This window comes from Labrus mixtus, chromosome 14, assembly GCF_963584025.1.
Source record: "Labrus mixtus chromosome 14, fLabMix1.1, whole genome shotgun sequence".
In the NCBI taxonomy this organism is placed as follows: Eukaryota; Metazoa; Chordata; class Actinopteri; order Labriformes; family Labridae; genus Labrus; species Labrus mixtus.
This window is the reverse complement of record NC_083625.1, coordinates 23,732,264-23,759,027: the sequence shown is the minus strand read 5'-3', so window position 1 is coordinate 23,759,027 and position 26,764 is coordinate 23,732,264. Positions and strand designations below refer to the sequence as shown.

The 26,764-nt window shown below is 40.5% G+C and overlaps 1 protein-coding gene across 1 annotated transcript in view; it reads right to left on the bottom strand.

Annotated features, from left to right (window-relative positions):
* The window catches only part of LOC132988471 (vacuole membrane protein 1-like), a 74,016-nt gene that overhangs the window by 30,957 nt on the left and 16,295 nt on the right, over positions 1 to 26,764 (bottom strand). Inside the window, exons 6-7 of the mRNA XM_061055891.1 lie at positions 15,090 to 15,332; positions 9,598 to 9,729 (exon numbers count right to left, since the gene is read on the bottom strand). Of these exons, the coding sequence (XP_060911874.1) occupies positions 9,598 to 9,729; positions 15,090 to 15,332 (375 nt within the window). The remainder of the gene's footprint in view (positions 1 to 9,597; positions 9,730 to 15,089; positions 15,333 to 26,764) is intronic.

The following is a 26,764-nucleotide window of genomic DNA, read 5'->3' as shown; positions in this document are numbered from 1 at the left end:
GCTGCACTCAAAGAAACATTTGTTTTAATTATTGAGCAAATTATGAGCTGATGAAAATGATAATGAGATCTTCAGAAGTTTGATCTGCAGCAGCACACTCTGATAATAATTAGAAATTAGTCATTTTTTTTAAAGACATTTGCATCTGAGTGATTCCCCCTCCCTCGTACGAGAGTCTAAACCACCCCTCATAGGAGCTCACTTTTAAATGATTTAAAAACATTTAAATTCAAATCAAAGGTTTTTAATTTACAGAAAATTTGTTTAGTCTAATTTATCTTTCATCTGAGAAATTCACAGTGTGAAGTAGAAGTGCTGGCGAGCTCTTTTTTTAGGGGAAAAGTTGCCTCTTTGTTTGGTTTCATCACCAGATAAATTAAAACATCCGGTAAAAATGTTGCTCATGACAGGAGAAATATATTTATTTAATGATTGAAATTAAAAAAGGAGATTTTAACAATTTAATTAACCTCTGAATAAATCCCTGAGCATCCTCCCAACGTGAAAATCTTCAACTTCAAACTCTAAACTCCCTGATTCACCTGCCACTAATTCTCAAACTATTTCAACACTCATGTCCGGACAGATTTCTTCATCACAAAGAGGCTCTAAAAGTGTCTTTATTTAACCTCTGCTGCCCGTTTCTTTCCTTTTTCTAACCTCCATTGTGACAGTGAGAGGAACGTGAGAAGAAGACAACACACTCTGGTCATTCCTGTGACTCACAGACTCGTTCTCTTTCTGCCCCTCTTGCCCTATTCCTCCTGACAGCTCAACAAAAGCCTCTCTTCACAGCAGTGACACACATTTTTCCCACTAATATACCTTTTCTGGGAAGAGGAGCCTTAATCTGTTTGGATTTTAAAACCCTAAACTGGTTCTGGGAACACAGAGGGGGAGCACAAAGGAGAGCCCTGATCTGATCACGGACCTCTTACTTTCTTTCTTTGTTTTTGGACACATTCAATATATGGGTAATTATAGAAGATTAATCTGAGCTTGATGAAACAATGATTCAGTCAAATTTAATGTGTTTTTTTTTAATGGTGTAAAGAAATGTTTTAAACTGCAGTCACACAGAAATACTCAACATTTCATTTTTCAGGAGTATTTGATGAGAGATTGTTTTATTTTGAAGGCCTTCATGTAAAAACTCTGAGAGAGAATTTAAAATCAGTGGTTTTTAATCATGGTTTGATTTAATCTACTTTTATTCTTAAGTTAAATAATAGTTTTTGTGCTTTAATCATTAATACAAAAACGTTTTCTTCTTTGGGAAGAATTTCTAATAATGCCTCTTTAATAAAAATGTAATTTAAAGTTCTCAAAACCTTTATTTCTAATTATTTGAAGCTTTTATCTTCCACTTTTATTTTGAAGGAATCTCTGCATTTTGGAGCTCTTAATTTATATTTTGCAGAGTAAAGTTTTCTGAATTTATCTTGACAGACTTATTCTTAATATTAAAACTTCTTTAAAGCTTCAATTTTAAATCTGTCTGCTCTCACAGCAGATGCACAGAATCATAATAATAATTATAATAATAACATATTGAAAAAAGATTTCACTTTATTTGTTCACAATGTGCAAAATTATCTTCGGCTTCACAAGAACAAAAAACAAAAACATGAAGACAAACAAAGACAACATTCAAGAAACCAGAGAGTGAGTCCTCGACAGCTTCACAGTCAACATGGTTTGTATTTTTAAAATAATAAAACTTAATATAGTTTGAGAATAAGGCAGAAGGTTTAACACTGTGCAGGTAAAGGTGGACTGATTTTGGGGGAGGGGGTATGTTTATGAGTTTTTTCTTATATTATTTGATTTCTAAGTTATTTGAGATTATTTAATTTTTTTGTTTGTTGAGGATTTCAGATTCAAACAAAAACAATGTAATTAAAGGTAAAATGAGGAGATCAGCAGGTTTTTTTAATTAAGGGTCGAGTTTTAACCTTCAGGAGAAGGTCGGCCTCTCCATGGAGTTTATTTCATATATTCGTTATTTGAGATGTTTGTCATTCAAAGCTTACATGTCATTCAAAGCTTACATGTCATTCAAAGCTTACATGAACATAACTTCTGTTTTTTTCAGCTTTTCTTCATTCTTAAACATGTTGTGATCTCATGTTTTTTGTTTGTCCAGCTCTCTGATCTGCTGCTGTTTTTTTTTATGTGCTTTATAAATAAATGTGACCCAACTTGATAAGAAGAGTGCGGATGCTTTAGTTTCAAAGTGACAAAACTTCCTTTGTGAAGATAAGTCACTCTTTGACACTGAATGCTGACACACACACACACACACACACACACACACACACACACACACACACACACACACATATAAGTGTGAACACAATAAGATAAAACTGTGAAGCTGTTCAGTTTTCCTGAAGCAAATTATTCATGTTTTTATTTTATTTTATTGCCAAAGATTTCTGAGTGATTCCCTCAAAGAGTTTGTCTGAGTTTCATTTTTAATTTAATAACTGTAATAAAAATGAGCCGATGGATGGATTTTAAAACTTTTTTTCGTCTTTTACTATTTAAAATGTAATAAAATCATAAAAAAACAAACGAAATAAATTATGTTTCATGTGCTCATGCAAGAAGAAATTGTTTCCTGGTAGAAACTAAGGCCTCCGTTTCTGAAGCATCATGTAAATTTAAAATTAAAAAAAAGAGGCTCCAGAGGGGGCTGGCTGAACATGATCATACCTAATATGGTCAACAAAAGCAGTACAGTGCTGATGACATTCTTTACGGGGTGCAACCAAGCGGTCAGGAAATTTGAGAGACATGGGAGGTCGCCTAATAAGGTGCTGGTGGGGGGAGCGAAGGGACACACAATCTGATTGGTTCACCATTTGAATTTCTGCTTCCACTGATGTCCAATCAGGACGGCTTATCCTTGGACGAGCCTGTAGTTTTAATTCTAGCCTGTCCCCATGTGTGTGCGCGTGTGTGTGTAAGCGTGCGCGTTGCTCAGCTGGTGGGAGACAGGGAGAGAAGGAATGTGTATGGTTGGTTTACAGCTGAACCGCGGAGGACTGTATCTGGTCCAGGGACACCTGACGACTGCGGGTGCTGCAGCGCACACAGAACCCTGCAGAACCAATCATTGCCATGGAGACGGCTTGTGAATCCCATTTGTTTTATTACGTCATGAAACATGTATTGTTTACATTGGAGGTCCTGTAGTTATGCTTTTTAACTCATGCAGTGAGAGCGTGCATTAAACTATCACTGCAGCATGAACAAAGGGTCCCAGAGGAGGTGAGGGGAGGATGTAGGAGGGTGTGTGTGTGTGTGTGTGTGTGTGTGTGTGTGTGTGTGTGTGTGTGTGTGTGTGTGTGTGTGTGTGTGTGTGTGTGTGTGTGCGTGTGTGTGTGTGAACTTGTGACACTGTGATTTACTATAGTTGAACTCTGTACTTTGACTCTCTCTCTGTTCTGCATTTCTGGACCCGGGAAGCGTCTATCTTGGATGTCTGGGGTTCAGACATCCAGACTCTGTTGTTGGCGGCTTATGGAAAATCACCATCTTTGCCAGGCAGCTTGCCAAAGGCTGCCTGCCGGTCCCCCCCACCTCCTCCACCTCCTCCCCAGCCCCCGTCACAGCCGGCCTGCAGGGCTGGGCTTAGCAGCAATTACATTTGGTAAGATCTTGTCGAGGGTGTGCAGCGTCATTAAAGCCATGGAGGTTTTTTTTTTTTGGTTCCAGGTTTGGATGTTCGGCACAGATGCTTGACTCAGCAGTCTGCACAGCCACCCCACATGGAGTCGACCTCTGTGGGAAACAATCATCACATTTGATCTGCTGTTTATAGGTTTTTATAAGAACATCATAAGTGCTCCTCACAAACCACACTTTAACCGGGTGTTTTTTTTTCTTTACAGCATTAACTCTCCATGTGTTTAACGAACGTGAGCACCTTTAAGAAACAACGTCACTTCTTGGAGCTTTTAGAATATTTTAAATACCGTAATTAATGTGATAAATAAGGAATAATGGGACGTTTGGCACAAGATAAAGATGATTCTTCTCACTGATTTAATGAATATGAAATAAAATGATGCTTAAGGTCTGACTCAAGACTGTCTCCTTACCTCAAATTTAAGAGGATGAATCAGAATTCTACATTTGGCATGACAGCTTGTAACTGTGTGTTTACAAATTCAAGGTGATGAGAGGGAATTTGTCCCTTTACTTTTTCAGCAGCAGTTTTTTTGAACAGCATCTGTTTTTAGTTTTGCATATGTTCAGCTTTTCCAACAACTCTGGAAGTGATGTTTTGCCTCTTTTTCTACGATATGAAGTCTCTTTATTTTAAAGATGAAGGAAGGATTTCCCCCCCAAACAAAGAGGGTTTTCTCTTTTTAAAAAAGAAGTTTGCAAAGCTGTAGTGTTCGGTCGTGCTGCTGGGGTACGGAGTTCAAACGGAACAAAAAGCAGGCAGCAACAAGGCACTCTGCTCCATGTGGAAAATCAAAGTGTCAGACAAGGAAAAATCTATGCATAGCCTATACACAAGTCAACACCCACACACATTTTTTTCTCTCCCGCTCTCTGTGTTTTCGTTTTTTTATTTTTTTTTTTCTCAATGAAAGTCTTTCAAACAGAAGACACACATCTCCGGAGCAGCCGCGAGCCCCCCGACATGATGACGGCTAAAGTTCATCTCATTAACTCCAACAAGCCCGCGCCTGCTCGCTCTGGCACAGGAAGTGGAGTGATTAAGGACTCCTGACGCAATAGAAAGCTACGGACCACGTTCAAGAAGGAATAAAAAGAAGATGTGTACGTTGATATCTATATGGACACACTTAGTTTTTCAAACACACACACACACACACACTTATATATATATATATATATATATATATAAAATGCACCCCTGAGTCCACGTTGACAAATTCTTAACAAGCTGTGGTTAAAGGGAAGCTGGTTTTACTCTGACTCACCCCCCTCCTTTCAAACAGTTTACTGGAAATAAAGAGGGAGGAGGAAGGAGGGGGCACTTTCAGAGAAGTCACGTGACGGGGCCGGGCAAACCACAGAGAGCCTTTGAGTGCAGTAGGCCAGGGGGGAAAGGCAGGCATACGCCCAGCGCAGATGGCCCTGATTTGAGTTACAGGAGATACGATCCTGGGAGTTGGCAATCAAGAATTCACAGCCTGTTAACCCCTTCTGTGCCGGATGAAAAAAAATACACACAAGGCAGGAAATAACTTCATTATCAGGTTACAAGCAGTCGTGAAGCGGATCCCTGAAGGAAGGATCCTCCGAGGCGGTCCGAGGATTCCTCTCCTGCACACGAGCGCTCTGAGCTAAAGATTTAAGAGGGGAAAAAAAGAAGCTGATGTTCATGACATCAGCGTCTGGAGCCGTTAGAAAAAGCATGACTTCATTATTCTTGAATAGCTCTGTTGAATGAATGAGAAAAAAAACCCAGAGTGCCGTGCTGCTGCTGTGCATCACGTGCACTTGTGGCAGGAAGTTGGCACATGCTGATTTGGAGAAATACCACTGGGTTTATGTCAATCTGCTGGCACCTACAGTCCTCTCTGTGACTAGAGCGCAGGGGACGAAGTCAGCATCTTAATCCAGCTGCTGCCACAGGGTGTGTGTGGGAGACATCTAAGCATGTGTGTGTGTGCTGAGGGGTGTCACATCCTAACTTAACCACTTCCTATCAAATACACAATGATCAAATGTCGCCAAAAGTTCCCCACGTCCAAGTTCAGCGGAGTCTGTCTCCACTTTGGCCTACAACCACTGATTAGCAATTAGCAATTAGAAATCCAGAAGTGATGACTTCTTCTTTCTCCACCTTCCAAATGTGCCTCAAAGGTAAAAAGTGGAAAAGTGAAAAAAGCAATGACGTGCTGCGGAATCTCCTGAAGCAACATAGGGAACCCTGAGAACATCCGAGTGGTGGTGAAAGCCCTGGCGAGAGAAGAAATGTTTCCGTATGTTGCAGGTCCTCACTGGTGCAAGCAACCTGCCTCCAGATGCTGTCCAATCACGCGAACACACATTATATACATACACACAGCTGCCACATATCATCAGAGAGAGAAGAAGAGAGAGCGAGAGAGAGAGAGAGCGAGAGAGCTTGCACAGCAGGAGTTGAACTGTGCGTGAGAAATAAAAAGAGTGGAGGAAGAGAGAGACAGAAAAAGAAACAATATCAGAGAGAGAGAGAGAGAAAGAAGGCAGCAGCTGCAGCGTCACTTCTAATCTGCACTCGTGTCGTGGATGCGAGGCAACAAAGGCGATGCTCCTCCTGCGTCACACAGGAGCTCTTCAACGGTGAGGCGATCATTTAGACGAAATCCCGTCTTCCCCACGCCGCCCGATTGTCTCGCTCGTCCACTGTCTCTGAGTTCTTTCCTGACTGTTTGGGACGGTGGGAAGCAGCACTTTATCAGTAAGTGATGTCAGAGCTCCACTCACACACATGTGGTCTGATGTTGGTGCCAACCTATCCAGCTGTCCACAACATCATGATGTGAGTGGACCTTACAGTGGATGCAGCAGCCAGGTTCTTTGTTAAGCAGCCGGGTTCTTCTCACCACATTTTTTTGTGACTTCCTTTAAATCTTGTTCAGTATCAAGCGTCTTTAAATGTCTCTTTGGTTTGTGTGAGGTGACTCAGTTGCGATGCAGTGAATTATGATTGAAATTATTTATTTCAGGAAAACAAATTCTAATAAACACAACTAAAGGTCTGTATTTCTTAATTGTCTTAATTGTCCTGTACAGTTCAACTCACTCCTTCCACTTGTACATAACTCTTATTTTATTTGGATTTATCTGTTCTGTTTCGATTTCATTTTGTGCCTCCAACTCGCTCCTTGTCTTTGTGCTGCTGCAACGCCCGAATTTCCCCTCTGGGGATCAATAAAGTCTTATCTAATCTTATTTAGTGTTTCGAGGGGCGACCATGCTTTCATCAAAAAATAATAGACTAAATGTCCCACACCTGAGCACACACAGTAGATGGAGCGAAACAAAGTAGTGTGCAGGATGTTTCCTTAGCAAAAAATAATTTGAAAAACGGATGAAGAAATGCAGGATGAGCATTAACAGAATACACCTGTATGTCTTTGTGACATCAGATCACCTGCTGCTGCGGCTGCTGCTGCTTGGGGGCGTTATACGGTTCAGAGAGTTGATGTGACCCGGCCAGCAGCGAAATACCTGCTTTGAGATCGGATATGGAGCTGTGGTCAGGAATACTAAATGCCAAGGTTCAAAGCTTTATCTCAAATGAAAGAAGGGAACTGAGGATTTCTACCACCACATGTGAATGCAGCTGTTCCCTGATCTTGGTCTATTCTCTGTTCGAGCTTCATTCTGTTATTCCTGAGTTCCTGACTTTGCTTTGTGTGTCAAAGCATTTTGTAAACGTCTGTTTTTAAAGGTGCAACAGAAGTTGTTATTATTTTTACAGGGAGATGAGAGGAAGAACTCAGTAACTGTTAGCTTCTGTAAAAGTCAAAAGTCAATCAGACATGAATGAAAACAACGTGTTATTGGGTTTGGATCAGATCGATTCAGACTGCCACTCTTTTTTAAAAGCACACAAACTATTCCGCTCCAGGAGAAACGACCCGGACGCCTGTGTTAGGATCAAATATCATATATATTTATTATTATTGTTATTTTAATGTTTATACGAACGACGTTGTATGAAACACATAGACTGAAATGTTTCAAGATAAAACGCTTCAGTAAAGCTGTGGAGGAAGACAAACAAACAAAGAAACAATAAATACAATCTTTGATATTCCAGACAAATAAATAAAACTTGTCATGAATATTTTTGAAGTATATTCAACAGCCTGACATTTATTTTCATGACATGAATAATTGTGATGGGGAAAAAAACACGGCTGTGTCAGAAGTTAAATCTATGATCTGAAGAATTCAACATTTAAATACTCGTCTATTCTAACACAAACCAAGGGGACGTTCAAACGGTGGTAAATCAGTTTTTCTGATTCAACAAAAATAATTTGATTGTTTTTCAATTTTTTGTTCTCTCCACATTTTTTGTAGATAAAAATTCAAAGGAATCATCTAGCCAAGAATAAAAGGTTCAAATGTAAGAGCTTTCTCCTGATGGCTGTTCTTCTCTTATTACTTAAACAATTAAATGACCTATCTCGTAACTTTAAAACAATTTTCCTGTTTGAAATCCTGCTCTAACAAAGACAGCAGAACCACTGCTTAATGATTTAAAGCTAAACTACTGTTGGACTTAAACTCATCTTAAGTAACAAACATTTTGTAAACAGGTCTTAGATGTTCAAGAGACAGGATCCAAAGAAAGTTCTGGAACACACAAATCACTTAAGTCAAATGTATTTAGGTGCAAAGGAGTAACGTTTTGACACACTGCATCTTCCTCAGAGTCAAACAGTACAGGTAGAGTTTTGAAAACACTAAACACGCTTACTCAGAGCAAGTGAGGATCCTGTCTGAGAGAGGGATTCCTCTGAATCATATTTGAGGTCCATCTCTGAGAGCCCCGACCTCCATTTGAGGAGCGGCTGAAGCTCAAGAGTTTCCTTCTCCTGAATTGTAAATGTGACAATACTCTCTGAAATCACATCGTAATCTACGCACATGTACCGGTATGTATCACTCCTCCAAAAATGTATTTGATCACAGTTTGCTAAGGTTTGCTGTAGTTTATTTACAAATGGAAGCGTAAGTGAGTCTGTAGTAGAGCTCAGAAAAACCATTTATGGATGCAGCTGTGTTACTGCACTTGACCTGTCTGACTGTTTGACCCACATGTTGGAGGGAGAGAAGCATTCCTGAGGATGAAGAGTGTGTCAGGACAGACGGGTCTGACGAAAGCCGTTACAAAACCGCACGCAAGTTTCCCCTCATTCCTCCCGCTTCATTCATGATCGCCAGAGGTCGGAAAAATAAATATTTACACTAAGCTGCTCTGCATTGTTGAGAGATCTAGAGGGATGTTTGATATGAGAACATTTTCTGAGCGGAAATTTCAAAATGAAGAAGAAGAAGGAGGCGGAAATGGCGGGAACATTTTACTCGAGTGCATCATTGCTGTTACATTAGTCATATGGTGGTGAAAGCACTTGATTCCCCCTGTACCGTTGAGACACAGGGGTGGGGCTTGGTCACACACACACACACACACACACACACACACACACACACACACACACACACACACACACACACACACACACACACACACACACACACACACACACACACACACACACACACACACACACACAGGAACAATAGGATCAGTCTGGCACAGAGTTTACTTCAGGGAGTTTGTGAAGATCGATTTGGAAAAAAATCAACAACCGAGATAATAAATCGTTGTCAAAACCAAAGAGATTGAAAAGGAAATGGTCAAAGGGAGAACAACCGTGCAAGTGCAAAAGAACAAAGAGGTTAGATCATAATGAAGGAGGTAGAAAGTTAGAGTTATAGTTTAACAAGATGAGTGTGTATGAGGGAGAGAAAGGAAGAGAGACGAGGAAGTTGTTAAAATAACAGAGAGGGTGTTGGAGATGGAGAGTGGACGCAGGGGGTCACCTGAGCAGCATTGGTCTCATCCAGCATCTCCTCAAACTTCTGGTAGTCCTCGTCATCCGGGTCGGCACCGGACAGACGCGCCGCACGAGCCATGAAGTACGGAGGAAGCTCTCCTATAGCTGTACCTGCACCCTGCACAAACACACACACACACACACACACACACACACACACACACACACACACACACACACACACACACACACAGAAACACACATAAGGAGTTTGTTACATTTTACTCTCTGGGGTTCCACATGTGGAAAGATGTTTCATTCAGTAAATAAAGCCGGTCAATCTCATCTCAAAACTCACTCAAACGTTTCACACTCAGATACAAATAAGCTGCCAGTCCAAGAAATGTGAAGAAGAAAGCCTCCATCATCATCAAACATGATATTTAGAAGAATGATTAAAGCCAGTGTGTTGAGGAAATATGATGAAATGTGTTAATTAGTTGTTTTGTTGTTCTGTTTCAGGTTGTTCGACACGTTAATGATTTTGTGATCTGCTTTGAATGGTAAAAAGTTTATTGTTACAGCGGACGTACTCATGGGCTGAGAGAGACGATGTCGCCCTTGAGATTTTATTTTATCTTTAAAAAATGTAACAATGTGTTTTGTTGATTCAGGTCTTTTGAAAGAGGGGCAGATTGTTTGTTAATTAATTAAACACTGACCGGAAAACAACAGAAGTACCGAGTCCCATGTACGGAGGCTGTAGTCCACGGTGCAGCGACCGTGGGTTCAAATCTAACGTCGGCTCTTTGCTGCAGGTCGTCACCCTCTCTCTCCTCCCAACATTTCTTCTCTCTCTTCAGCTGTCCTAATCACTCTATACCATGTTTATTATTTTGCACGATGTTGTTGGGTTTTAAAACCGCTCTTTTTGTCTCCATATTAGTCTCATTATTTTAACAAGCATGTCAAAAAATATCAATACCCACGCCCCAAAGGAGCTTGCACAGCTTGACATCTGGGATTGTGCGATCAGAGCGCTTAATAGGAATAAAACGGAAAGGATTTATGAGAACGAAAATCCCACAGATTATTAAACGTTCATGGACACATAAAAACACAGGTCATGGGAAGGTGAAAAACCAGATCACCTCTAAACACCATATCAATGCGCTGCACCACTTATGGCTCTGCTGCAGCATACCTCGGACATGTGGAATGCAGAGTTTCTGGAAAATTTAAGAAGTGCTAACAAGCTCACAGGGGTCTGCAGGAACCATGATATCGATATCTAACAGCCAAAAGGAGCTTGTCGCTATAAAGCAGAGGGGCTTAACGGGGAGAAAGCGGAAGTGATTTGAGGGAAATAAATCCTCAGCTCTTGGGTCAGTTCACCAAGTTCGTACCGCCAAAACGTGAGGACGACGGGGGGAGTGAGGGGTGAGGAGGTGAGGGTTACAGTCTTAATTAACACAATGAAAACAGCCGCCAAGAAATGCTGTGTTTTTTGGAGTTGCTCGCAGCTCATTACTTTAATGTTTCCAGGCGCAGGAGGGGAAAGGAGGGCTGCGAGGGGGGTTGAAAGGAAGATGCTTAGGATGTAGCTGTAGTCTAAGTTACAATTACTGATGATTTCAAGCCTAAACAAATCCCCGACATCCTATGATGCACAGTGAGGGAGTAAAATTCAGCTGTTGAGTTGGAACACACAATCTAAGCTTCAATCTCTCCAACAGAACGACATAACTAACTAATCACAGCCACATTACTTGTATGAAGCTGCATGGCAAAGCCAGAAGATGATTAGTGGGTAGTTAGCAACCATGGCAGCAACAACAAGCCCAAACAATCATTCTCAGGAGGCGGCGCTACCTCAAAAAAAGCTGGCCAACTGCATCTTTAATCTGGACACCCTGTTCTCTTGTTAACACTGCAGCCTTTGATGAAATCTGCCAGTTTTCTCTCATAATGGAGACATGCCCTAATCTCCCTGGCAGCTGCTCCATTCAGCAAGCTCTGCCTCTGTTTGTAAGCGTGCATGTGTCTGTGTGCATGTGTCTGTGTGCGTGCATCTGTCGACGGGGCAGTGAAACACGTCCACCTGCACAGTGGTGTCGTTTGAAGTGTAGCACTTAAGGGGGCTGCAGTGGAGGACGGAGAGGCTTCAAGAGGGAACAAAACAGACAAAAAAAAAGAAAGGTGGAAAGAGAAAGAGAAGAAGGGGTAGTGGTAGTGGGGTGGGGTGGGGTGGGGAGGGGAGGGGAGGGGAGCGTCCAATGTCTCTTCATCATCAGTGTATCCAAAGGATGGGAGTCATGGCAGTAGGAGGGAGGGGTGGCACTTGGCGTGGGCGCTTTGTAATCCTGGGCACAACAGGTGTCTCCAACTGTATAGCTGACAAGCCGAGGCTGAGGCCATGCCAGGCTGGGGTTACAGGGAGGTGTGGCGCTTACTGGGTGGTGGTGAATCCAAGGGGATTGGGTGGCACACACACCCACAGACGAGGACTACTATGTCACACCTCCAAGCGGGGAACTGCTGCTGGCGTTGGCTTCAGCTCAGAGAAGAAGAAAAAAGCCAAAAAAGCCATAACACGTCACCAGTAAATCAAACATGCTGACACAGCAGGATGTAGATATATTAAGATGGGGTGTGTCTTATATGAGGATATTAAGTTATCATACGGATCGCAGTATCATGGTACCATTAGTTACACTATACAGGCCTCTTGTTATGCTGCAAAAGCTTGTGACTGCAATTAGTCCCCTGTCCCCTTTCGCTCTCTTCACCTGTATGCATTCATGTTCCCACAGTTATTAACTTTGTATATCCCTGAGATTGTGTGCTCAGTAGATATTACTAATATTAGTCATGTTTATAGCACAACTTTAGTCATATTTGTAGTGTCATTTGAGTTAGCATTGATATTACTGGAGTGTGAATTATTATCAGCTTTGTGGTCTTTGTTGTGCTTCTCTGTCCATCTGTCTGTCTGGTTGCCTGCCCATCTGTCCGTCTGACTTTCTACCTCTCTCAATTCAGTACATTTCATTTAAATATAATTCAAATTATTATTTGCAGCACGCTCTTTATGATGATGATGATCATAATGATGATGATGATACAAAAACCTTTTATTTTATACACCTCGTGCTTTGCCTCAGTGCTCTGCCTGTCAGCATCTGTGACTGTCCGGACTTGAAGCTCTTTGTTGACACATTTCACACTTGCAGAAAACACCTGAAAAGTTCCTGATATTTTAAGGGTGAGGTGTATGTGTGAACGCAAACAGCCAAATTATTCACTCGGACTTCACCCAGAGTTTCTCCCGCCTGCCCCGCTAGTTTTTTTTCTGCAGAAAGTCTGAGAGCGCTGATGTGAGAACATAGCAGGATATAATCAGGAGGATTCACCTCGAGCCAATAGGAGAGGAGGGTGACCTTTATATCCTGTGACTTCAGTCAGTACATACTGTCTGCACACAACCGCTACGATTAAACTCATGCATTATATTTTCTGTTCTCCAGTATGTTCTTCTCCACTCTTTAGATCAGATTGTGATTCTGTTGAACAACACGTAGCATTGATATAAAGGCAAATATTCTCATAATATCCTCGTATAGTGGACTCTGTTGCTTCGTCCGCTACCTGCCCCCCCTCCTGTCTGACAGGGAAAGTCTCCCGCTGTGAGGTGCATGCTGTATGTGAACAGCCAGGTCAGGAGAATACACAGACTAGTCGTCCTGAAATTGTCTAGATATTTTCAGGAGTGCAGATGTGATGTGTGCTTTAGTTTTTTTTGCAGGGTCGATAATTATCCAAAAATCAAAAGAAGTCTTTTTACATTTGTTTCTATGCATGTTTCTAATTTTGCAGCTGTAAGTGTGAACAGTATGTGTGTTAAGTTAATGTATTACAAAGAATGAGGAAGCCTCCAGGCCATGCACAGCTTCTGGAAAGCCTGCCTGGTTCCTGTAAAGTTCCTGGTACTGAAGAATTAACCGAGGATCTGTATTTCCCCCCGTTCCACATGGTGCAGAACAGGGAAACAGATAACAAAGACCAATCAGGTATCTGTGACCGAGTTCTCTTTTCTAAACGCTCGACAGTTCTGCCTTTCTCACGATAAAAAAAAAGGAAACTGAGAAATGTTGATGTAGTTGCAAAGAAGTAGATGATGGTGTGCAACTTCTAGTTCATCGTGGTGCAGAGTATCTCTTCTTGTGTATCCTGTATGTGCGTGTGACAGTAGCAGAAGTCATCACCAGTGGTTTCATAGTAACTTAGAGAGATGTGAGTCATTGATAAACCCCCAGAGCTCCTGTCTAAGTTGAACTAGACACCATAGTAGGTTATTCTTTGTCAAAGCCTTGAATAAAATTAATTTCATATACTTAGACTCTGAAGTGTTAAAAATGTTATTCTGAGCCGCACAAAAGACGGTAGCCTGAAAATAGTTAATATTTCACAGCAACCAAAAGGCTTGTTAGAAGTGAAACCACTGAAAGTGCAAGAGGAAAATTCACAGTAGGTTAGGGTTAGGGTTCTAAGCAAATGAGTTCTCAATAAATACATTTGCAGCCACACTGTGAAGGCAAATTTGTGAATTCCTATTCTGAGCCTTTACTGGAAAGGAGAGCAAGTTGGGGTAGCCCGATGTGATAGTGATTCTTAAGTTAGAGTCAGAGACCACGGTCTTTCAAAGGGTCTGGAGATGGTTAATAATATATTTAAATAAAATTCCTCCTGCAACTACAAAAAAAAAAAAAACCTGAGTCGGAGTGGCAGACAAGCTAAAATTAACTGAAAATATTGTTCTGTTGCTTTTTAAGTTGCTTCACGTCTTTAATCTTTTTGGTGCTATTAATTTGCTCCTGCTTCGACCTGACCTCCACCCTAACACTCCCTGATCAGAAAAGACAAAATTATCTTCATGTTTTTATGACCAAAAAAACACATTTTATACATTTTTTAATGCAGAGAGCAAAGGAATGGGGGACAAAGAAATGTAAAATTTGACACCTTGAAAGAAATGTTTTCATCACAAAAATAATACTTTTCACATTTTTTTATGATATCAAAAAATTAAAATAGTGAGACATTTTCTTCATTTTGTGTTTAAAATTTCTAAAATGGAATTGCCACAGTTCAGGGCTGGTTGTGTATTTGTGCTAAATTGCTGTATCTGGTTTGTTTTCATGCAAGTTTGCTTTGTGGTTGCCAAAAATATACTTTGGCCACCAAACTAATGGCTCAGTGGACTATGGGGCTTCTTCACTTTAAATGTTTGACATGTCTCTTTCAGCCTCTTTAAAACCTGTTGGATGAATTCATACACCTCTCTGATGAATATGAAGACAGGACAGATTTTCTGATCTATCTATGGACATCAGGTTTACAACAACAATATCATAAAGCCTGAAATGTGAACTCCAATCTGTTGCAACGCTGCAAGGTCATTGAGCCATGAGAAATGTTTATTAAAGTTACTTCTGCACTTGTGCTGTTGAACACAGCCTGTGTTTAAGAGGCACTCACCCACATACACGCCTCCAGCTGTACTTTGGAGATGATGGTCCAGAGAGAAATGCTATCTCGGATGGCTGCTGGCCCCACCAGCCCGTCCATCCCCGCTGCCTCCACGCCCACACGCTCAGCATCAGAGCCTGGAGCCTGCACTTCCTGCTGGGGACAGACTATTTGGTCCGGATAGGGCGGCTCGGGGAAATCCACAGAGCCACATTCATAGGCCGCCAAGGTCACTGATGCTATGTGTGGTCCCTGAGAAACAGAAAGAGATAGAGAGGAAAAAGGAAGAGAAAGAGACAAAGGGAGAGGAGTGCAAAAAAAAAAGAGTGGGAGTGAGTCCACCTGTTGGAAGAATTTTTGAGTCAAGGGAAGACCCCTTGGCTTTGAGTGTATAGAGAAAGTGATCACAGTGAGTCAAATACTGATGGAGATGTTGACAGTTATATGTCACTCCTTTGGTTCCTACATCAGTGAAAGTCTTCCTCTGCATTTAACTTTAACCTGTAGGAGTGAAAGTCCCTTCAGGTTTCACTTCTGTATGAGTTTAATAAACCATTAGGAAACAGAGAAAAACAGATAACGAGGATTAAAGGGAGCGATATGTAAAAAAGGTGCTTCTTCCTGCTGTTAAACAACCTACATGATATGGTTAGTCCACTTGTTTATTCCATGCAGCTGCTTGAGGCTAAATATTAAGATTCTTAATTAAGGAAACATGCACTTAAATGTTGGCTTGTCTTTAAATGAAACTTGATTTATCAAGATATAAATGCTGATTGACATGTTACCAAGATAATAAAACTAAATCTCACAGGTTTCAAAATAATTTCAAGGACATTTTGGAAAACAATTTTGGAAAACTGTTGCTCTCCATTCTCCATTATGATATTAAAATCAGGACACGACACAAAATCCGGGAAAAGCAGGCTTCAAATATTTATCAGGTGAGTCTAATCCTCTTTTAAACAACCACAGGTACCTACTGATCAGAAGTTTTACTACGTCTCTCATATACAATGTGGATTTGCTCAAAATTTCACAGGCATCATGACAGTGCCAGCCTGAACTGCTCTACATATTAATATTATGTGATCCTCATAGCGTCACCTTTTTTAACTTGCCAGTACTACAACTTTTAGACAAATAGATCTGCACGGCCCACTGCTTAGCCCCACTCCGTGAATGCAGCGCTCCCCGAAGTCGCGACACGTACCGACATGCACAGGGGTGCGAGGGCCATATTCCACCCAATTAAAATATCCTATCTACCTCAAAATATCTTTCTTTTCCTGCTTAAAATGAAATAGCTTTCAATTTTGCTTCAACACTACGGGATCACCTACAAGTGCTATAGAGGGTAAAGTACAGGGATGAACAAACTGACACACACACACACACACACACACTGCAATACGCTGCAGTAAAGAGAAGAGGCCTGTTTTAAGTATGGGCTGACTTCAGACATAATTTATTAATGTTTGACTGCTCCTGTTGTGAGAGCGAGACATTAGCATACCTAAGGACCCGCTGTCTTTGATAAGGCTTTCTGGTTTACATTTCTGGCTCGTGTTTATTTACCAATGTCAATGAGCCTTCCAGTGATGAAAACAGAGAAATCAAAAGGGGAGAAAAAAAGGGACGTGCAGGTTGGAATTTGGGGTGTGTTGAAAGTTTATTGAGCTGCCAGCTTTGTGTTTTTGACTTGGCATACCCTTAAACAAGTTATCTCAATAACACCAACGGCAGGCCACACACGTACTCAAATTAAAAATAAAATACACAGAAATACCAAAATAAACACGTTGAGAGGGGAAATCTCCGTTTCAACACACTTCTGGCAGTCTGCAGTTCCAGCGTAGGTCATTTCAAGCCCTCTTGCTCTAATTTCATGCCTATTTATTTAAACATTAGCACACTAAATTGCTTCAGACAAAAGAGCTTGAATTACTTGTTTTTTTATGAAAGTAATCATGTCATTTCAAGAGTCATTTAATGTTCTGTTCGGGTAAAAGTCAAATTGCTGAACAGAACATGGTACAAGAACTACAACAATTACTGCTGCAGCACGGACACTCAGGGGGGCGGAGCCTTTTGTTCTGCATGGCACACAAAGGTTACCTGGTGTGTGTTCACAGTTCACATGGGGGCCGGCCTCATATTTTGGATAAGCTTTGAAAACATAACCCACAGAGTTTTTTTTATCTTAACCTAATATTTGCATTAACCCAGAGATGAAACCAACAGGAGAGCACATGACTAATTTCCCTTCAAACAGAGATGATATATTTAAATCGTTTGTGATCACAAGATTCAAGATTTTTATTTGTCACATGCTCATACAGATGTGCAGTGAAATGTAAAGACTGTTCCGCAAGGCCATGCAATAACACTCAAATTACAAATACTAAAAAATAAAGATTAACTTAAATTTTTGCTTAAATTCTGGCATGACCGCTGCTTTGACTCCTCCTGCAGGTATTTCCAACGCTAACTAATTCCTTTGTGATCATCATAACGTAAGACTGGAAGATATGTTATTTTTCATACTGATATCCAAATGGTCTATTGCTAAATATAACAACAGAATGATACTAAGGCAGGAGGTGAACACAGCTCGATCCTGCAGAACATTTTCTTCATCTGTGGATTCCTGCAGCACTAATTAACCTATCAAAGTTTGTTGTATGACCGTACAACCGTTGGCCGTTGGGTCATTCTACAGTGACTCAATATTACATTAAGGTTGTAAATATTGCCGGTAAGCATAATATTTGAACAAGTTTTAAACTGAACCGGATCCAGTCAGGAAGGAAAAAGGTCATGTCACATTTGCATTTAGTAAGAAAGCACACTAAGCAGAGACCTACATGGATGTGAAATTACAGTGATGATCAAACAAGCCAGGAACACAGGTGTGATCCCTGCAAACAAAGGCAGGTCCATGGAGAGAGTGGCCCTGTGTACTCTGCCTGTTCTCCCGTGTTTACACTCGTGCGTATGTGTGTGTGGGAAGGGTGCTCCCAGTGACGCACAGGGGCACTTTGGCATTACGCAATGTAGCGCCAAAGCGATCAGGCAAAAGTGAGGTGGGGCTGAAACTTCCGGAGCCGCATGGGACAAGGCAGGACAGGATGGGACGTGGGAGGGCAGGACAGTGGCGTGTGAGGCAACAGCCAAAAGCAAAGTCTTCTCTGGGAGCAGTGCACGCCTTTCAGATGACAAAGATTAGGCTCTGCATACAAAGCATTACAAAGTATGGGCGCAGTCTTATTTGCATAATAATGTAGGAAAACACTCCCCGGATATTTTCTTATAAAAGCAAAAGACAAATGGGAAAATCTTCTGTGACCCAGAGGCAGAAGTCAAGAAACTCCCAGCACTGACCCAGTCAGACTGGATACTCCCCAGACTCATATCCTCTCCACTGAGTCTTTAGTGAGTTCACACTGTCCTCACATCCACACACACACACATACTTCAAGCTCAAAGACTCCTCAAGCAGAAAGCTTGTGTGGCAAAGTAAGACTATATTCCTTCCAGCTCTATATCAGGTAATGTGTTTACCAAACACACACAGACGGCCTGCCAACTGAGAGCGTTGCGTGACTCGGAGTGCATGTTCTCTCTCGGTCTAACACTGTGTCACTGCTTCTCACCTTACACAAAAGCCCAGTCATCTCATGTTGTCCAGGTGACTCACCCGTCATCTGCAGCCCTTCCCACAACCTACATCCAGGTAGCTGCTGTCGATCTCATTCTGTTACACACACACACACACACACACACACACTCGGGAACACATTCACATTTCCTCACCTAGGAAGGATTCATTTCAGGAAATAAAATACCAAATACACAGTTGAGGAAGCATTTTTTTAATATCTCTGAGAGAAACCTTTGTTCCACCTCACACATTCTGTTTTCTATAAACACAATAGTGGTAAGGGGATACTTGTGTGTGCTGGAATTACTGCAAAAACTTCTGACTGGGTCTATGTTTAAATATGTGCGATACAGACGATGCTTACAGCCACTAAAATACACATCAGCAATGGCAGAGGCACTAAGTTTCTCTCTCTGACTCTATGGGATTTACAATGGAGGCGACATTTCTGGCATTCCTGTGGCGACCAGCAGAAACCAACGCTTGGTCTCCAAAACGAGTGGGATCCCCACTTCTGGGTATGAGTGCATCCACAGAGACTTAGAGGAGACACACACACAGTTTTATGGAATATGCCTGTGAGAAAAAATAAACAGCTGTTTAAGGGTATAGTCACTCAATTAAACTGAAGTCAAATCGTCAACCAGATGTCTCTCTCCATGGCATGAAGGGTTTTTAAACCTGATCTGGCCAATGATTTGAATCCTGTCAGAATTTATTTTTATTTTTTTACCCCTAGCATTTTTAATAGGAACAGCTACTTTGGGGGCAGCAGTAGCTCAGTATGTAGGAACTTGGCTTGGGGACCGGAGGGTCACAGTTTCAAGTCTTGGTGTAGACTAAGTCTGGAAAATGAGCTGGTACCTGAAGAGGTGCCAGTTCACTTCCTGAGGTTGAGCAAGGCACTGAATCCCCAGCTGCTAGCGTGCTCGTTCATGTGCAGCCCCATCACTCCCTTAGTGCATGTGTGTGTATTTCAGCGTATGGGTGTGTGTAGCATGTCCCTACAACCGAGTGTAAACGTGAATTTCCCCTCATGGGATAATTAAAGGATGTCTTCTTCTTCTTTCTTCTTACAAATGCCTGATGCATCTCAGTGAACTCACTTGGACACCTTTGAAATTTGAATACTGCATTTTTTTGCTGAAGACAAATCATAAACCTAAACTATAGTTAACAGACTAAAGAAAAGTCCTGCTTTCCACTGCTGGAATAATGATGGAGCTTAACATTTTGAGTGACAACTCATCATCACCTGCTTCAGCATTTGGCAAACGCAATTGCCCCTTCAGTCGGCCATAGGCTAAATCCCCGCTATGTTATCAAATTCAGTAAACAAAAGTGACTCCTCAGACATTTATTTAACAGGAAATCTCTCAGATTACAACATGGATTGTTTGGCTCTGGGCCCAGCAGTTGGTAAAAAAAACAAAAAATCACATGAACAGAAAGGAGCTTCCTTGTGGTGCCACAGCAAGGACAAACTGAAGGAGGATGTGAAAGCTGGTTGGCAAATAGCTGCCGCTGAGATGAGCCGCTGACCGCTGATGACCCTCCCTGGGCTGCAGCATGATCCGCAACATCAGCAGCAACACAGGGAGAATCGTGTTGAATGCTCAAACACTTAAATTAAAGTGTATAGAAAAAAACGTTCTCTTATTTGACGTGGTTTGTCACAATGACAGTTTTTTTTTATGGCATTAGTTCATAAAGCGCCTGTGTGAGGGGGCGTTAATTGAATCGTAACGCAGGTTGTGCAAGCATGAGCCATTAAAAATGTCAAAACTTAACTGTATTAACCCTGAATGCTGAAACAGAGGCAGAGCAGTGAATGCCCTCATGATGAAATTCAAACCCAGCAAATTCCCACTAGAAGAAGTAGCTCATGACAGTGAGAAGAAGTTTCAGCTGTGCTTATGTTGTAAATATATGCAGTAAACAAAAGTTGTCCCTCACGCACTCCGTTTAATTGTTCTGCACTCGATCAAAGAGGAAAAAAACAATGTGGAGAAATTAAATGATCCCTAATTTGCAGTCTTTAATCATGAGACCCTACCAGATGCAGCCCACAGTCATCACAGCCACCACTCATGGTGTGGACTCCTCTTGTTAGTTCGTGGTGCAGAATGTAGCCCAGAACCAGACATTAATGGGGGACCATAAACTGACCAGTTCTCAGGGACCACGACCACAGGACGCTCCAGTCATTAACAGGTCGCTGTGGTTGTCAAGGGCCATTTAAGCACATTAGACATGGTCGGGCTAGCATAACCTGTTAACCGCTTCTTACAGTGGGAGACTGCTTCAGGCTAAGAAGGACAAACATTAGGTTAGTTCGTTATGAAGAAGCCCTGGTCAGGATCTCCGAGGGAGGTAAGAGAAGGCTGGATGGAGACCAGTGACGAAGCAGAGACAGAAAGGAGGGGCGGGGGCTGTTCAGAAGTGGGTGGTAAACACACACACACACTCACACTCACACACACACACACACACACACACACACACACACACACACTCTGACTGTGAGATGCTGGAGGTTTAAGGGGCTGGTCCCATTGATTTATCCATGTGGTTTCACCAAATGGCTTCATGTTCAGAGACCTCTCCCAGACTGGCTGACAGACACTGTGACCCCCCACCAACGTATCGTACACCCACGAGCGTCACTTTGATTTCAACCCAAATTATCTGTAACAAATGTTTTAAGTCCAATTAACTATTTCAGGACTTTCAGTAGATGTATGTTCACATCCTTATGGAAATTATTTGTTTGATTATCAGTTTTCCAGGAAGATATCGTTTAAACAGTGTGTGTGTGTGTGTGTGTGTGTGTGTGTGTGTGTGTGTGTGTGTGTGTGTGTGTGTGTGTGTGTGTGTGTGTGTGTGTGTGTGTGTGTGTGTGTGTGAGACTGAACCAAAAAAATGTTATGCCTACTTGTTTCAAGGAACACAAGAAAGTTCAGAGACATTATTATGTTTTTTTGCATTGGGACAGTTTGCCTGATGAAGGTCTATAGCACCCAAACGTTGCACATAAATGGTTGACAGGTTGAATGGTTGCACATAAAGTCAGACAGGACATTGTGCGGGAGTTTACCTTGAAGTTTTTAATGCATAAGGTACGGCCATTTGTCACAATATATACAACAACAAAAATACTTTTAACACGTTACAAAATAAAATCATTCCCTTTGCTTTCATTAATTTCATTCATTAATCTTGTTTTTTGTCACAGTCAGATATGAAACCATCCAATCAAATCATTTAAATGGCAACCTCATAAAGAAATTCAAATGAGGCATTTTAAGGAAGGCAAAACTGGTCAACCATCAACATCAGAATTAGCCAGAAATGTTTTCTGTCTGGATTGTGTTCGCTCCCGTTTCAAATATTATTCTTTTTTTCTGGTGTTTTTGTAACAAAAACAAAAAATGTTCACTAGTTCCAGCTTCCTTATTGAGATGATTTTCAGCTTTTGACTTGTGTAAATGGAAAAGTGAATAACGATGCTATTAAACTGGTAGTTGGATAAAAGTTATTTTAAATACATTAGCCTAGCTTTCCTAGATGCTTCGCTTTGTTTTGGGAATATTTAAACATTTTCCAACATTTTATAAATTGAGGAAATATTTGGGTGACAAGAAAAAAAATGCAGAGTGTATAATCCTTAGAATAAAAAATATGAAGCCTAAAAAAAAACACACTTACTGACGTGGATACATCTCACATTCACCTAATGAATTAAAACAAAACTCAGGAGAGGTACATTCCTTCCTTGAGTGATTTTTGTCTGCCAAACAAAACTCCTGCAGGGAAACAGAAGGTCTGACCCCTTAATAATTTCACCAGGGATAAATAGAAGGCTGATGCAGCGACCGCACACACACACACACACACATACACTGGCACACACATGGACCCACCTGAGGGTGAGTGATTTAACCTTAATACAAAATTTTAAAATAAAACCGTGCTTTAAATATCCTAAATACCTGCAGTGTGCCAGCAGCACTCTGGTTTGGTCTGGTCAGGTTTGGCTCGTTCTGGCATGGTTGTTGGAGCCCTTCCAGCCTGGCTACACACTAAGCCCACTTTGGCCCAGGATTTGCTTCCTGTGGGCTCTGTGGATGTTGAGTGTGTGTGTGTGTGTGTGTGTGTGTGTGTGTGTGTGTGTGTGTGTGTGTCTTTGAATGGTTATTGTACTTGGTATTAACAGGACTCCCAGGGCCTCCAAGACACAGACAGTCAGACGCATGCCTTGGATGGCTGGCGTGTGACAGTTAAAATTGAGATGCCGTTAAGTTCCCGTTTACACATCTCTCTGGTATTCAACTTTAAAGGAGATGGTGAAGATGAGTAAGACATAAGACGTCTCCCAGGCCTCCCACTTTTATGGCGACGAAAATTAATTCATTAAAACAGTAAAGAAAGTAATTATTCTGGGGTATTTCAAACCAGTTGGTGGTAATTCAAATTTAAACACAAAGTTAGAGAATTCCCCTCGGGTGCAGCTGCAGATCCATAACTTACCCGTGTAAAATTCCCAACCAACATATCTCTATCGTGCGTATGTAATCCTGCCTTTTCAGTAGTGCAGGGGATCAAATCTGAGCGATAAAGTTCTGACACACTAGCTAGATGTAGTAAAAAATGAATGGCTTCAAATTGAATTTAAGAGGAGTTGGAGTTAAAGCGAGAGAGATCCGTTACTGCCAGTCACCGGTGAGTCAAGAGTCACTTTTCACCTTTTCAAAGAGCCCCTGAACTCGATCCTGATGTGTCAACCACGTTAGGGGTAACATGCATGAGAGGTATCAATTCTCACTTTGCTGAAAAGAGAGGAGTTTCTGCTGCACCAGTCATGTACGGACAGGGACGGCAACATGACTTACAATAGAGTCAATTAAGACTTTCTAAAGAGTTCAAAGTTCAAAGTTTGTGATTCAATAGGACGGTAAAATCACGAGTTTTCAACATTTCAAAGAGCAATTTAAAAAATGCAATTCAATTCATACCTTTATTTAATCTTGAAAGGACATTGTGTTTTCCCTCATTTTCAATGCCACCGACATTAAAGAAGCAAAAACAACAAAAAACACTTATACTCAATTAACAAAACAACTGAGCTCAATTAAAGCACTGACAGTTGAAACGAAGAGGCTAGAAATCAAAATCCTAAACTCTGCAAGAGAGGGAAGAACTTCAATCTTTCGTTTGCTTGTGGAGCTCCATGATGCTACTTTCACTAAGTTTCCCACAATATCACAGACCAACTTAAGTCACATCGTACTTCCATAAAAATGATGAAAAGATAATTGTATGTTTCTGTTACTAAACTCCTTGAGTCAATTAAAAGACAAACATCCATTTTAATACAAATATTTCATAGAAAATATTACAAAATTGACTAAAGTATCAGCAGAAGTATCTAACTTGTGACAACACTGATCAATGTTTTCACTTTGTATCAACAAAGCTGAATTGATGGTGATTTAACCAACGTATCGATCCAGATCCAAAGATTTAAAGATTTGAAGATTTTTCACCCTTATTATTAGGGTGCAAACAGTATGGTATTTTTAGGCCGATACCAATATCAACATTGGGGAGAGGAAAAAATCTGAAACCGATAAATAAGCCGATATCTTTTCTTCATAAATATATAAATATAGTTATACATATTTGTTGCGTCAAAACTTTCATGAATAAACACAAATAAACACATGTCAAACACTTGTGGAAAAGATATACAACCAAGACAAGATTGTCACTCAGCTGGAAACTGAGCATGTACGTGCATCATTGCTTGACACTCTTAGTGATGATGCTTGTTGTAATCCATACAGCGCCCTCTGCTGGTGAAAGAGAACTGCTAGTGTGATACAATGAAACTCAAATGTCATGTTAATTGACTGGTGAATAAATCGATTTAATATCGGCGCATATCAGAGATAAATATAGCCGGAACTGATAGTCACTGGATATGCTAATATCGTCTGGCCGATTAATCAGTCGGGCTCGACTAATTATTGATCATCTACAGCAATTATTACACAAATCACAAAGAATTGGTTAAAGGTGATAACGTAATTCACTCAAGATGGAAGGATCTAATACATTAAATATAAAGAATCTCATGGTAAAAAAAAAAAGACCACGAGAATTAAAATCAGGTTCATATTTTTTAAAGAGAGATGGGAAAAATGGAGAGGTTCACACCTTTAATTAATCAGGGTCCGAAATTAACACCCGCAAAGCGCCAAATGTGGGTAGATTCTCCGTTTGATAAGTACATTTCAGAGGGCGATCCACCACAGGGCGGGTAAATGTTTTTATATATGACTGTATAGCAACTCTTCTAGGAGTATTAAGAGTGTTTGATGGAGCTGCAGCTACTTTTCCTGAATCGACGTATCGATCCATGTCCAAAGATTTTAAGATTTTACACCCTAAACGGAGATTGAATCATCAGCAGCAACTATTACACAAATAACAAATAATTGGTTAAAAGATGATAAAGTAATTCACTCAACATGTAAGGATCTAATTTATTAAATATAAAGAATCTCAAGGTAAAAAATAAAATGACGACAAGAATAAGAAATCAGGTTCAAAATTTTTTAGAGATGGAAAAAAGTGAGAGGTAGTTAAACCTCTAATGATCCTCTGGTTTAAAGATGAAGTGTGTTTATAATGTTCCTTTATAAATGATTGGTAATATTTACAGATGAATTAAATATGAATTAAGATGTATGTGTCAACTTTATGTAGGCACAAGTATTTATGATAACAGTTTGCCTGTTTGAGATTTAAATAATCAGCTAGGACTGGGTAATTAATCGAGAATCAATTTTAATCATGGTTTTGTCTTCTCAGGAATCTTAAAAATAAAAGATAATCAATTACCGTGCTTAGTGTTGTGTTGCGTCGTTTTGTCCAAAGGTTTTGTTGTGTGTGGTAAATGTTTTAAAGTGTTGGTTGATATATTTGATCGTGTTGGTTGATCACCATTTGCTCAAAAACCCAGTTGAATGTTTATATTATCATGATATCTTTGTATTCAAAGTTTTCAGAATATTGAAGTGTAAATGTTGTTTTAGTTCAAAATGTGTTTAATAATCATGACCTCAATATTAATTAAATAATCATCATAATCATACATCATAACTGAGCATCACTAAAATTAGATTGATTAATTTTTTTGCTGTTTGTGTCTTTGTTTTCTTCTTCTGCGCTTTAGTTTATTTTTTATCCTTTGTAATGTCACATGATGTCTTTAAAAGCAAGTTAAAAAAATATATCGAGTCATGTTTGAGACAAAAAGCATGAACAGCAAAGACAAGAAAAGTCTTCCTCGTTCAATGGATCATAACCTGGCAGTCAGAGTGTAAACCCGGAGTCCACGCCAGGGTTGGAAGTTAGCACCCGTCACCTGCCAAATGCGGGTGTTTTTTTTTTTTTTTGCAGTGACGGGTGAATTTGCTCAACTTCCCCGTCACTGTGGCTGGTAAATAAAAGTAATTTTATTTACTTTATTACTTTATTACAGAGAGATTTTTAAACACATGCTTTTGAAAGAACAACTTCTCAGTCGAGGTTAATTTGCAGCTAAATCACCTAAATGAGTTCGCCTTTGAGGGCATAAGCTGCAATGGAAGCTCTTAAGAGCCTCAAAATAATTAAATCACTAAATAAAATATTTTTCTGTTCATGAGGGAGAAGAAGAGCATGTCAGTGTTTTCTCTAATAGTTGAAACATTTCCCTTCATAACATAGCCTGTCACTTGATTTGAAATAATACATAATGCTGCCGATTAAAATAAAGTGGAAGGCTAAAAAAAAAGAGTGACTGGTAGATTTTCTTAATCCACCAGTCACAGAGGCATGTAGGCGAAAAAATGAATTACCAGCCCCGAGTCCATGCCCATCAAAATAAACACGGATGAGAGGCCAACCAAGACTATTATCAGCACTGAGTTCAGAAAAAAAAAATCAAAACTTTTCGATTAATTAAATACAA